The sequence below is a fragment of the Pezoporus flaviventris genome, unplaced genomic scaffold (assembly GCF_033815535.1).
Source record: "Pezoporus flaviventris isolate CSIRO_AGI_PZ_B2104156 unplaced genomic scaffold, CSIRO_AGI_Pfla_v1 ptg000045l, whole genome shotgun sequence".
Taxonomy (NCBI): domain Eukaryota; kingdom Metazoa; phylum Chordata; class Aves; order Psittaciformes; family Psittacidae; genus Pezoporus; species Pezoporus flaviventris.
The window spans coordinates 10,938,899-10,952,330 of NW_026892593.1; the positions used below are offsets into that span (position 1 = coordinate 10,938,899).

The 13,432-nt window shown below is 42.7% G+C and overlaps 1 protein-coding gene across 3 annotated transcripts in view; it reads right to left on the reverse strand.

Moving 5' to 3' along the window:
* Positions 1-13,432, reverse strand: part of LAMB4 (laminin subunit beta 4) — a 45,829-nt gene that overhangs the window by 13,472 nt on the left and 18,925 nt on the right. For 2 of the 3 annotated variants that reach the window (XM_061467443.1, XM_061467442.1), the window contains exons 15-27: positions 12,996-13,127; positions 12,095-12,280; positions 10,801-10,922; positions 10,365-10,460; positions 9,962-10,082; positions 8,662-8,839; positions 7,174-7,317; positions 6,710-6,941; positions 4,953-5,110; positions 3,589-3,813; positions 2,290-2,510; positions 970-1,066; positions 250-625 (exon numbers count right to left, since the gene is read on the reverse strand). In XM_061467443.1, the coding sequence (XP_061323427.1) occupies positions 250-625; positions 970-1,066; positions 2,290-2,510; positions 3,589-3,813; positions 4,953-5,110; positions 6,710-6,941; positions 7,174-7,317; positions 8,662-8,839; positions 9,962-10,082; positions 10,365-10,460; positions 10,801-10,922; positions 12,095-12,280; positions 12,996-13,127 (2,288 nt within the window). The remainder of the gene's footprint in view (positions 1-249; positions 626-969; positions 1,067-2,289; positions 2,511-3,588; positions 3,814-4,952; positions 5,111-6,709; positions 6,942-7,173; positions 7,318-8,661; positions 8,840-9,961; positions 10,083-10,364; positions 10,461-10,800; positions 10,923-12,094; positions 12,281-12,995; positions 13,128-13,432) is intronic. The other variant, XM_061467444.1, reaches the window with a different exon arrangement.

The following is a 13,432-nucleotide window of genomic DNA, read 5'->3' on the forward strand; positions in this document are numbered from 1 at the left end:
GAAAACCCTTAGGAGGAACTTGAAAATTCCAGCATTTAAGTATCTGCCTGTGGAGGACAGATAATATGTATAAGGATTATTTTGTTCATAGATCTATTGAAAATAGTGAATTAAAAGTCCAGCATCTGTGTGCTGATAAGAAGTGAAATGAGACTTGATGTGTAGGGATGGCTGGGATGGCTGGTGGAGCCTGGAGGAAGACTGCTTTGTCAGCCAAGGGAATTTTTTTGGGAGCAGTCAAGCTCTTACTGAACATAGCCCTGGAAATCCTTGATGCCTGAGATGGCCTCCAGTGAAAGAACAGGATGTTTTAAAATTCTTTCAGTTTCAGAAATGGCATCTTCAAAGGCTCTGAAGCGCGTGTCACAGGTGGGCATTTGTCCCCCTTTATCTTCGAGGTTTGCAGCAAACTTCATTAAACCCTGAACAGTCTGAGCGAGGGCAGTAATTTCAGTGTCCCACTGATCAAAACAAAGATGACACTGGCGGCAAGAGGGGAAATCTTTCTCAAAGCCACGGCCACACTGGTTGCAGAATCGGCCTGTGACACCAGCACGGCAGTTACACACGCCAGTGGCTTTGTCACACTTGGGATGGCTGGTTCCCTCCAGGTTACACTCGCATGCTGCAAGAAAGGGACAGCATGTTACATCCAGTCGTTCCTTTTCTGTGGGGTTAACACATGCAAAAGGTACAACTGTGCATTTCAAGACATAAAAGCAAACCAGTGTTAGAGCAAAGTGGACTCCCTGGTTAATAGCTCTTCATTTCTAACTTCCATGGTCCCATCGTAACCATAGAAGGAACAATACAGGTAAATAATATAAACACTTTTACCCATTTCATACACATAAATGTACAAAAGCCTCCTTTTTTACATGTATGTTCTGTCTTCCCTATGAATATAAATGACAAACATTTCTTTTGAGGCAGTTGCTAATTCGGTTGTCCCCACTCAGTAATACTTACAAACGCAGCGTGCCTGGGGATTGCCAAAGTAGTTTTCCTCACATTCATCACAACATCTTCCACTGTAACCTAGCTTACATGGACACTGGCCTGTAAGCTGTAAAGACAGTTAGGATTAAATAGCTTCCTGCTGAGTCATATGGCTGGATACACATTATTTACTGGGTTTCTTTTTCTCCCTGTGATTTATGCCATATAGATGTATGGGGACTGCAGTGACACTGCTTGCACATGGTCTTTGAACACCATGGTTTATAAAGTATCGGCCCATCTTTCCCATATTGCTCCTCAAGATGTGAAAACAGAATGGACTTTGAGAAGTGGCTTTACTTTACTAAGATGAAAGATTTTGTGTGTTCCAGTCTACAGATGCTCTTTGAGAACTCATCCTCTGACTACAACTTAAGAGAGAAGATTCTTTTCCTTAGCAAAACAAATTAATTTCTTATTCTTGCTGGGGCAAAGTACTCATCTTAACATTTCAACTTTTAACTACATGATATATTATGATATAACTGAAAACCGCAAGGGTACATTATGCACATTGCCCTAGAAAATTTATTTTGGAATTCAGCTATTAAATTCAACTGCAGGGAATTACAGCTCTGGTAATCGGTATAGCTCGGAAAAGCAGTAGTAGTTCTTTGAGATTAAGGGCTACATTTGCTAGGAAAAATAATAAATCTACTAACTAAACTGGAACAAACAGAAAGCATATTGAAAAGAAAATGTGAAAGTACATCAGCAAGAGCTTGGGATAAGTGCTCTGAAATCAATAGAAAAATTGCTGTTGACTCCATGGAACTGCAATTTTACCTCTCTATTCTAGAACTGTTTCATATATGCCATGTTCTAGCCCTAAAAATTGCACAGGAATTAAAGATGAGAAAAATATTCTAGCAGTCTGATAGATGAGGCACAATTAATTTAATGGCCACAGCTGCTACTTTATTAAAATAAACACTTTAAAAAATACTCATAAGACTCTTGGGTCCAAGCCTGGACTTCCCTCTTCCCTATACACATATTTACAAGGCAGTTTTTTCCTATGAAGTTTTCCTACTAAGTATTTCTAAGATTCACTTGACAAAGAAACACACAGGCAAAAAGAAATTGCTTACAAGCAGAGCCATGTTACTAGAAGAGCACATTTGATCTAATGACTCTAAGGGTGGTTGCACCAGCTGCAAATTTCTAAAGACTGCTTGTTTTGAGGGAGCATGACATAAAACTATTCTCATTTATAAGAAGCACGCCCCCCACTGTGCCACGCCAAAACACCACCACCCAGGTTCCCAGAAAGCAGAGTAATTTTCTCACCTGGTTGCACTGGTTGCTTTGGGAGTTTTTTGGATCACAGTCACAGATCTGACATCCTTTTCCACTAGCCAGGTCCCAATAGCCAGAGGCACACTGGTTGCATGTCATGCCCACTATGTTGGGCAGGCAAGGGCAAGCTCCTGTGGCTGGGTCACACAGACAGGCTGCATCACCACCTGGGCACATGGAAGGGTGAACACCTGACAGATTGCAAGTGCACCCTGCAAAAAGAAAAACAATATAGACAGTTGATGGACAATCAGAGCTGTACATAAAGTCCATGCTGTAAGTTTACTTTTAGTAATCTTGAACATGATTTTAATCTCATGCAGTTTACCTATCTTTCTATAATAGTTTCTACATTGCTTCAAGCAAACTTACTGGGAGCGTTCAGAACTTTTGAAACAGGCACAAAAAATTAAGGCATAGTGAATTTTGAATCTTATTAGAATGAAATGTTAAATATGCTGGGTAAGAAGAAGCTGATTTACAGTAGGCACTATCCAGCGTGGGAAATGCCAGTAAGATAAGCAAGATAAGAAGCCTTCCTTGTGAGGAGCCAGTTCTTGCTCAACCATTTCTAATGGACATCTTCCAAGAATGAACAAGGAATGGGCTTAACTGTGTTTTAGAGACTCTCAGCAAGAGTTTCTTGAAAATATGTCACTGTCTGGCCTGAAGAAATTAGAGCCTCAGTCAGGTACCTTTGTGAACATAGTCCTTGAGAAACATTGGGAAGAAATTTATGCCTTGCATTTTCATCCACTTCTGCCTTTCTGTTAAAAATGAGGAGTTACTGACAGTGTCATGGAGCCTATTAAATTGCTTTAACAGTCTCACTCTAGTAGCCACTTAATGGAAACAACTGGTAAGGCAGGGAGCTCAGCAAGAGATCACCTGGTTAACTGAGCATTGCTTAGCTGGCATTAGCCAGCAACATGGATAAACAATCATCTTTGATTCCTTTAGTTTTGATTCCTTCCTCAATGGGCTGAATGCACGTTTATCTTTCTAACGGAGAGTAACGATTTCATTTCACAAGTAAGTGTTTCCTAGAAGTGATATTCAGTGTGAGATTTAATGAGACCTGGATAACAAAGATGCCATATTAACAGTTATCTGTATCACTGATTTATATATTTTGTATATATAGAAACATATTTGCTTTTCTCGTGTTTTGCCCCATTGATTTGCTTTAGTTTTACTGTCCCTCTAAGGGCTAACCCCTTCCTGTAGCCTAATTTCTTTACTTTTTTTGGGGGGTAGCAATACACAGTTGCAGTGCTGTTGGTTACTTACTTTGACAGTTTTGATCAAGGGCTGAGCCAAAATATCCTGGTTTGCAGAACTGGCAGTTTGTTCCATGGGTGTTGTGTAAACACTTGGCGCATTCCCCAGTGATCCTGTTACAGGACTCTGGGTCTGTCAAATCAATGTTATTATTGCAGGGACACGGTGCACAGTCAAGACCAGGGCTGCCTGGGTTTTTGTAGAACCCACTAGGACACTCGTCACACCGACTGCCTGTCAGAGAGGAAGGTAAAAATATTTTCTGGCTGATGGGAACTCAAGTGAAACATGTAATTTCCAGTAGTACTGTTAAAAGATTCAACCTGACTGTTCAAACACACATTTCCAGTAGAAAATATCCACCTGCTTGAGACTGTTGCCCCTTAATCCTGTGATCCATTAAATTACATCTCTTACAATAAAATCTGATGGAAACACTCTCTTCATCCCAAATCGTTTTTATCAAGGAAGTTCTTTCAGTAGTAGTAAATAGGTACCCCCTCACACAACACCTCTAAACATTTTTTTCCAGCGAAGTCCTTTCAATGGCAGCAGTCGGGGTTGGCCATATTGTAGGATTTTCCCTGGGGCCTTCACCCTGACATGCATCATGGGAAGGTGGAAGGTGCCCTTTCCTGGAGCAACCCAGCATCTGGCACACCTGCACTCCTTTCTGTAACACAGTGGAGGATCCCCAGGAGGTCATATGAGTTCTGGGATGCTCTCACCTTGCTTGCAGGCATTGAAGTTACTCCTGCACACCACCCCAGTGCCTGCCCTGATTGGGGCGCTACTTCTCTGCATCTCAGAAACCTTTCTGGGCAGGCTGGTGTTGCTAAGACCTCATCCACTGGTTCATCCTCAACCAAGGACTTTGCTCCTTCACCATGCTACACGGGGCCAGACCATGATCTTTGAGGAAGTGAACACAGTGCCACAGAAGTGATGACCAAGAGCATTGCTGGGAAGGAGCAGGAGGAAGAAAATGCAGAACTGAGGATTGTGGTGGTTTGTAAGGACAGAAATCCCCTGGGTGAGAACCAACAAGGATCACTTTGGCCCTACAGCAATTACTCAAGCAAAACTGCTCTTGACTTATAAAGGAACTTGGCCTAAGTAAAGATGACAGCATTGGTTCAGTTTTTGGCAGTGTTTGCTATTAGGGTTTGCTTCTATCACTGGAGATCTTTCTATAGTGACTATTTAAACAGTGAAGCAGTCGCTTTTGGGCTTTTGGGCAAAATGTCTCTATATGAACAAAGACTTTCTCTGATTAGAAAATCTTTCCAGATCTTTTTGATGCCCTGTTCTTTCTGATTTGGGCTTGCAGGTCTTTTAATAGAATCAAACCCAGACCTTATTTTGCTTTGTACCTGAATATCCCTCGAGACAATTGCAGACTAGTTGTGCAGACTGGGAATCCTGGTAACAGGAATGTGCAAAATACCTATTGCTTGTAGGTTCCTCTGGGCACATGCATGGGTGGCAGGGCTCTCTGTTCAGAGGGTTTCCATAATAGCCATCCATGCACCTGTCAAAGCAGTCAACACAAAGCAGCAGAGATTGCCAAGTGCTCCATTCAGTCTCTGGAAGTGAATTTATTTATATGTATGTATAGTTAATTTAACATTCCAGGTCATTGTAATGCTATCTCATTAATTGGTACAGGTATAGCGAGCTTCAAAGGTGTTCTAAAATGGAAAATCAGAGCTACATTCCCAAAATCTGGAGAAAAAAAAAAAACACACCACATTTTCTTTTCAAGGAATATTTCTGAAAACTTTTACCTGCTCTGGAACCATTTTAATCTAAATGATTATATATATATATATATATATGAAATATCACACATGCTTTGCACAGCTAAAAGCTGCCATATAAAAGATTCTGTATATTCCCTCGTCACCATATATATTCATTTATTTCCACACACACACACACAAAGAGTGGCTGGCATGGCATTAGAAAGTCTTGGCATGGGCAAAAAAAACAATGATTCATTCAGACCAGTCAGAGAATATGCATATTTTAGATACAGCGTGTGTACTGAAGCTAGCCATGCTCTGCCTGGCATGTTCTGCAAAGCCAGAGTGATGGCTGTTTCGAGGTGGTGGTGGCTGTGCTGTCACTCAGACAGGCAACGGCGATTCTGAGGGCTCCCTGGGGTCTCAGCCACCCCTGCTACCCTGCCTGCTACCGCTGCCTCTAAGTCATGGATCCCCATGGATCCCACAGCTGTGGCAACACAGCAGCTTCTGAAGCATGCTCAGTCTTTGATCTGCTTTACTATGGTAAATGGGAAGACAATTCTCTGTATGTATACGAGCCAGGCTAAAAGTCTTGGCTATTCGACTATCCTCCTCCTGGGGTCTGAAGCTACTGCAGAGGCAGAGGGCAACAAGTATTTCAGTCTCCCACTTTCAGTCTATTTGCCACCTACAAGCACAACAGCCAAAGGCTGTATTGTCCAAAGCACTGCAAGAAAAGCCCAATAGGTTTCCTGGGGAAATCATCTTAAAAGTAAGTGACAAGGTACAATCCAGCCAAACTAAACTAAATAGCTAATGAATTTAACTCTGATGTCTGTGTTGAACTCTGATACTGCTGCCAGTGTATAGAATGAAAAAGGGAACACAGTTTTGAATGGAACTGGAACACATGGGAAAAGTCATTTGCTGGTCATATGGAACTAATATGAATCAGCAAAACGGTATGTTTATTTAAGCTCCTCAGAGATAACTGCAGGTGTTAAAATGAGTATTCAGCATGAGGTTAGCCCTTTGACAATTTAAAAGCTGGCAGAGGTCAGTGTATGCCACACGCAGTGACATGGTGCCACGGCACCCATGTCTCAAATGCCTTCTTGCAGGGAGCTTGTTGCAATGCTGCATGCATGCTGTGCCTGCAGTCCCCCCATAGGCATTACATGCACACACATTCCCATATGCATTTGCCAAACCAATAGGTACCTGCCATTCAGCAGCTAGGCCTAGTTTAATCCTAGGTTTAGATATGTATTTCCAGTTAAGGTCATCAATGAATTCATGGGGGGGCAGATGGGCCCCAGGTACACATGTTTCAGAGAGCACTAGTGTTTGAGTGAGCTCTGCAGCCCTGCCCATCAACTTACCTTTCACAGTGGCTTCCAGCTGTAAACCCCCGGCAGTTCAGGCACACACCAGTCACTGGATCACAAAGCTCTGCAAAGCCGTTACACACACAAGGACGACAGTGGGGAAACCCGAAGTACCCAGCCAGGCATCGGCTGCAGCGCTGGCCATCCACCTCCCGGCGGCAGGAGCACTGCCCTGTCACCTGATCACACAGCGCGCTCAGCGAGCCTTGTGGGTGGCACTCACATGCTGGAAAACACCAACAGCAAAGCTATGTCCTGAATGTATTCCCACCAGCTCTGCTCATTGCAGGCACTGCTCAATGGCAGTGCAAGCAGTGGGGATTGAAAATTCAGTATTTGTGGAAATATGTTTTATATTGATTCACACATAATCATGGATTCAAAGCCCTAAAAACTTGGGGTATGCATGAGGAGCCAGGTCCTGGTTCTGGTTCCGGTGATGGCTGTCAAGTACTCACCGTAGCAGCCGTGGAAGCCGAAGCCATAGCTGCCTGCAGAGCAGATGTCACAGCAGCGTCCCACAACATTGGCTTTGCACTGACACTGGCCCCCCAGTTTACTGCAGCTGGCATTCAGTGACCCTTGGGGATTGCACTTACAGGCTGCCAAGTGGAAAGAAAATCAAAACAGGTTTGCTCGTAAAGGAGAATGACTGCAGTCATAAACTTGCAGGTTTTACACTGAAAAGTAGTAAGGAAAGAGCTTGATTGTTCTCATTAGGGGTTCAGCAACCACTGATGGCCATGCATTGGATTATTTGATGCTGTATCATTGATGGTGATGGTATATTGGTGTTGGAGCTGCTACACTCAGGGCACTGCCTTCAGCACATATTTGGGATAGAACAGAAGAGGGCATACCAAATGTAGATCCAAAATGAGGATATCCTGAAGTCTAGAAGGGTTTGACATACATCAATGTCTGGGTGCAGCACTGGACATAACCTGCAAGCAGAGCTTAAACAGTCTGCATATGTGCAGTTTGTTGCTTTCTGGACACCTTGGACTAACTTGTTGAGTGTAGCTGGTATGCTAACTCACAGAGGGTGTTTGCCTGGGATGCTCAGATGATAGCGCTAGAAAGCCAAATTGCCATGTTTCACTGGGAGAATCCCATCCCTATGGGAGTCAGGCTGATGAGGAGTCAGCATCAGCACAACTCAAACTTACATGAGGGGCATCTGTGGCTGCACAGCCATGACTACATCACATGATGTGTGACTGAGGCATTGGTCCTTCTAAAAATAGCCCAAATCAAGCAGATGCTATTGGGTCCATTGGAGGTAAGGCTCCCTTAAAGGAGCTGGCCACTGAAGTTGCTCAGAAAGGCTCCTCCTCTTACTGGAGGTGCAGAGGAGCTCCATTTCTCTGGGTCCAACACCAGAGAAGTCTCCTGAGCCACCGATCCCATCTGCTTTTTCTGCAATGGGTCCAGAAGAATGCCTGGGGCTTCAAACCCCACCTGCCACTACTCTCTTGCTGGGAGAAAACCAAGGTTTTCTTGGTGAATCTCTTCCAGCATGTCAGTCAGCTTGTGTGCCATCATGCCTGGGGTTCTTCCAGGGCATTCAGCTGGCCTGCAGCATTCAGGGATAGGGCTTTTCAATGACTCCTTTGTCATTTTATAGCAGCTGGAAAAGTAGGAAAGTTACTGCTTTGGCCACCTGGTGAAGCTGCATCCGATTGAAATGCTCTTCAGAAAACGTGCAAGCACTGCTATGCTCCTTGTCATGCTGATCCATGAAGCTCACCAGGTGTGATGGACTCTGAAAGCCATGACAACAAAAAGTGCTTGCAACACACTCAGGGTTCAGTGGGATGTGTCTTGTAGATCCATACACTTACCTACAACACCAGGGGCTGGGAGCTTTCCAGTCAACATATCCTACAAACTAATGGAAAACCAGTAACTGTCCAAAAGAGCTGCCTGTGCAGGTTGCTCCTTACCCACAGCGCCGTTGTGGATGCGGGCTGACATGCTCACTATGAGCCGTGCACATGCTTCGGGCAGGACATGAGGTCCAACTTCTGATGCAATTTCAATGCAGTGATACTTCTGGTACTCATCTAAATCCTTTTCACTGCATAAATTCTCCATGGAGCTGATTCTGGGAATAAGTCCAAGCTTTGGCGTTAAGGGGGAAAAGAAAATATTTTTGCTTAGATATATTGAATTTCCCACATTCTCTTACTGTGCTCTGCATTGCAAGGACACAGGCCTGGAGCATCATGTTTCCAAATCTGCCGCTGTGCTCCTCAGTCATCTGAATTCACACGTATTCTGAAGGTCTAGACATTCCCTGAGTTCTTCAAATAAAAGAGACTGCATATAAAAAAGTCAGATTATAATAAGACCTCAGATATATGCTCAGAACTGGTTTTGCTTCCAAGAGGTGCCATGTTGATGACTCCAAAAGGAGTATCTGGCCCAAATTTTCACTCATATTACCAAGATAGAGAAAACTCAGCTGAAGGTTCTGTGTCCAAGTGTGGCCAGGCCTTGTCAGGTCCACTTCTACAGAAATAATTAGAGGAGTAGACTTAAAAATATTTTTTTCAAGAAGGACTCCAAACTAACACCCAGTTCCTGACTTGGTGGAAACTTGGGAACTGGCTGGACCTGATTCCCAGGAAAGTACAGAACTAATTTTAATTTTCCAATGTAATCCTTAAATATATCCATGATTTAACTAGATTCAGATAAATTACTGAGATGTTTTTAAAAGCTAAGTGATGAAGAACTGCCTGAATTTATATCCCTAGCCACAGCATCTTGTCAGCATATGTTGAGTGTGCTCATAATAAATGAGCAACAGATAGAGATACATACTCTGATCATTAACACATGCAACAAAAATGACTTGATGAGCTATTTTGGTATTGTTCCATGTAAAGCAAAACAGATGCAATTCTGTCTTGCCATACAAAACCATGCAAACAGAGTGCCAAGGGAGGTAAGCAGAAGCAGACTTCCCTGATTTCTATTAAAACACACTATAGAATTATAGAACCGTAGAATGGTTTGGGTTGCAAGGGACCTTAAGATCATCCAGTTCCAACCCCCTGCCACAGGCAGAGACACCTTGCACTAGACCAGGTTGCTCAAAACCGTTTCCAACCTGGTCTTGAACACTGCCAGGGATGGGGCAGCTATAAGTGTTTTTAAGATATCTTGACTAACTGTAAAAAAAAAAAAATCACACTGGTATAAATACAGCCTCAAGTGAATTGTGACAGAACTACTCACTGAGTCAATCAAGATGAAGGATTTGGCCTTTGGGTCAGAGGCAGAGGACTGAGAAAAATACACATCCACAAAATATTCTGTTCCTGGCTCCAGGCAGACTGGAGTTTGCAGAAGTGCAACCCTGTTTAGCAGAAATAAAGCACAGTTATAGCCAGGAGTTGGGACAAAGCAAGTTTACAGGGTGCTGTGAGCTCTCCCTTCCCTCTGTGCCTGCATCTTAAGGCCTGCACCCCCAAGCAATCCCTGCTGCTGTGGGGAGCACACTCAGCCCCACTGCTTGCAGGCTTTAGGAAAGCTTTCATGACTTCTGCCTGGATGATTCACCAAGAGCAATTCAAACCTGCTGAGATTAAATTGAGAATGGCAGGGTTTACTACTTCAAGCAAAGGAGTTTGCAACTCACTGTTCATATTTGTCCTTTCCTGTCCCTGTTTGATCAAGACTTTGGTCACATCCTCTTGGCTCCTCTCTATTCTTTACATAGGTCCAAGATGAAAAGCTGGTTTTGAAAACAGGCCAGGACAGTGACTTTAAGTCAATATTTCCTTTCTATACTGAAATAGCTGCAGTTGGATCTTTGCCAAAGCAACCACTAACCCCAGTAGGATGTCAGGCCACCTTCCTGGCTTGTACAAAACTTTGCCAGGCTGAGGACTGGAGCATCACTCTTCCTCAGAGCCTACGTGGTATTGCTGTGTGACAGCAACAGGAAAGGCCACACATGTGTTTCTAATATTCCCAGTTTCCCACACATTTATTATTCAATGTAATAAATACTGTGCTTCAGTAAATGATTTGTATATAGAAAATCCACAGGCAAAAGGAAGGAATAGTCAGACCTCTTTGTGGCTGGGAGAGGCAATGCATGAGGCTCCTGTGAAAGGCCCTTGTTTTTGCAGCGTTGACTTGACAAAGTACCAGTGGGCTGGATTGCAACACTTGCTAGCCAGTCTTCCAAGGACTATAAACAAAGGACAAACATTATGGTCATTTTTCACATCTGAAGAACTTTCTCTTTGCAAGGGTTAATGAAAGCCATCTGAATGATTGCACACTGCAGTGACAAAACAGATTCTCTTTGTTCTTTACAGGACTAAAAAAAAAAAGTTATTTGTGGAAAATGCATTGTATTTGCAATAGCTATTGAAGAGCAAAGACGGAAATGGGACCTCAGCTGGTCCAAATGGAAGCAGCTCTGTTAAAGTCATTGGAGTTGTTTCCTTTCTCAGTACACTGTTGTCCCAGAGATATCCTTCATTATTTGCCTCCTTTCACATCTAATAAGGAACAACAAACATAAAAGACATTGTAATAAGTCTTTAAAATTCAAACATTTAATTCTTAGAAGGAAAAAAACTCAGCAGCAGCAGCCAGCCCACTGCAAAATTGCTCATGTTTCAAGACACTGGGAGTTTTGTTTGACTTGGAATGACAGTGAGAGAACAGAATACAATACACAGAAGGAGGATCTTGAGTAGTAGGAATGTCCCATGGAGCTGAAAGCAAGGTATGTACAAACACTGGAACTAATAAAACACTTCCTGTGTTTTTAAAGACATGAGTGTGGCCTTGGGTTTAACCAGATTTGGGTTAACAGGTTTCCCTAGACATGTTTTTATCACTGAGAAACTTTTTCCAGGCAAAAAAATAACATTTTGGTTATTTTTCTACAATTTTCACACACCTCAGAACCCATCTGGAGCAATTGTGAAGCTGGATGTCTGCAAAAGCTCTGGAGTAATATCTGCTTGAATCACTCCTGACTGTGCACATTTTCCTGCCCAGAAAATCCCAGCTAGAAATACAGGTGCCCATCTACAGGAAAGATGCATTTTGCATGCGTCTGATTTGTAAACAAAAGTCTGGTCCAAGCAAAGGTACTAAAAGAGGAACTCCAGAAGCTGAGATCTTTACTGATGCTTAGAAACCACTTGTAGTGCTGATTTTTCAGATTTGACTGGAGACGGTTGAAGAGGCTCAATGGAGGCAATGTTACTCGGTTGATAAGGACAAAAAGACAAACAGTATTAATTTTAAATATAAAGAGTGGGACAAGTTGCTGCATCCTATTACTGACAAAATAAACCATGTATCTAGCACAACATCATAGGACACACAAGACATCACAAGTACCTCAGGCTCGTAGCGGATTGCGATATCAAAATCCATAGCAAAGGGAATGTTGTTGATGGCAAATCTCAGCCCAGCTCCGCTGGGAACGCGGGCAAAGCCAGGTCCTGTCCATGTAACAGACCGACCAGTGCTAGGCTGCCTGAAAACCACCACCACAGCCGAGTCCTGTCCAAACTGCATCACACCCTGCAAAGACATACAGGCATTTCCAACAACACACAGAGTCAAATGACAAAAAAACAAACTCAGAAAAAAAGAAAGGAACTATTTTGGCCATGTTATTTACTTATTTTGTACATCAGACAGCCTCATTTTCCAAACAAGCTTGAGATCAACAGTCTAAGAACACTCCCAAATGTAGGATGCTTAGGGTAACAAAGAAAAGCTTCCCATAGCTTTGCAACAACAGCAATGAAAGGGCTTAGAATAGTCCATCCATCTCTCTATATATGGCACCTCCAAGCATTCACATTGCAAACCTTACAGATAAAGCTTGATTTCATACATGGCTGGACTTTTCATTATAAGCTGAAAGAAATAAATGTCAATACTTAGAGTGACAAATCTGACAGCATTTAAATGCAGTAGATACCATGTCAATGTCTTGGTAAACTTCTTAGAAAATGGAAAACACGGGAAATGTCTTACAGCCAAAACAAACAAACAAAAATTGTCTTTCATTGGTGCTCTTCTGAATAGTTCATTAAACCTGAGTCTAAAATGGCACTGGACATGGCAGAGCAAACCTGTCTGTATGAATTATAAATTGGCTGGCACAACTGTCAGGACTGTAACATCCAGGACTGTGAATCCCACGTGCTTAGAGATTTCCTTGCCCTCTATTGCAATAAAATTCTAGTATTTGGGGTAACCTTAAGTAACTACTCAAGAAACAATTTACCTGGTCCAGTCCAGATTTTCTTATGCTTCGTATCTTGTTCCTGTTTAACACAATCTTACCATTTTCAATCATGAACTCATAGCCTTTCTTCTGGAAGTAGATGTCACACCTTGGAAGAGTGCTTGGTTTAACCTATGAAGTAATGAGAGAGGGGCAGTGTGGTCTCAACAGTTCTGAAGGGTAGGTAGGCAGCTACATGAAAATCCACATTCTTAAACCAAGCTCTATTCTATGCTGGGTGAAATTCTGCTAGAAACCCTTTTCCCTCACTCCCTTAAAATTAACTTGCACTTCCTTTCACAAGCTGTCCCAGACATCTGCTTTCCATTTCATTTTTGGACTGTAGGCTGATTACTGATTGTGATTATAGCTTAAATATTTGCGGATGTGACCTGCAAATAAACATATTTTTTATTATTCCTTCTGTATAACTTCTG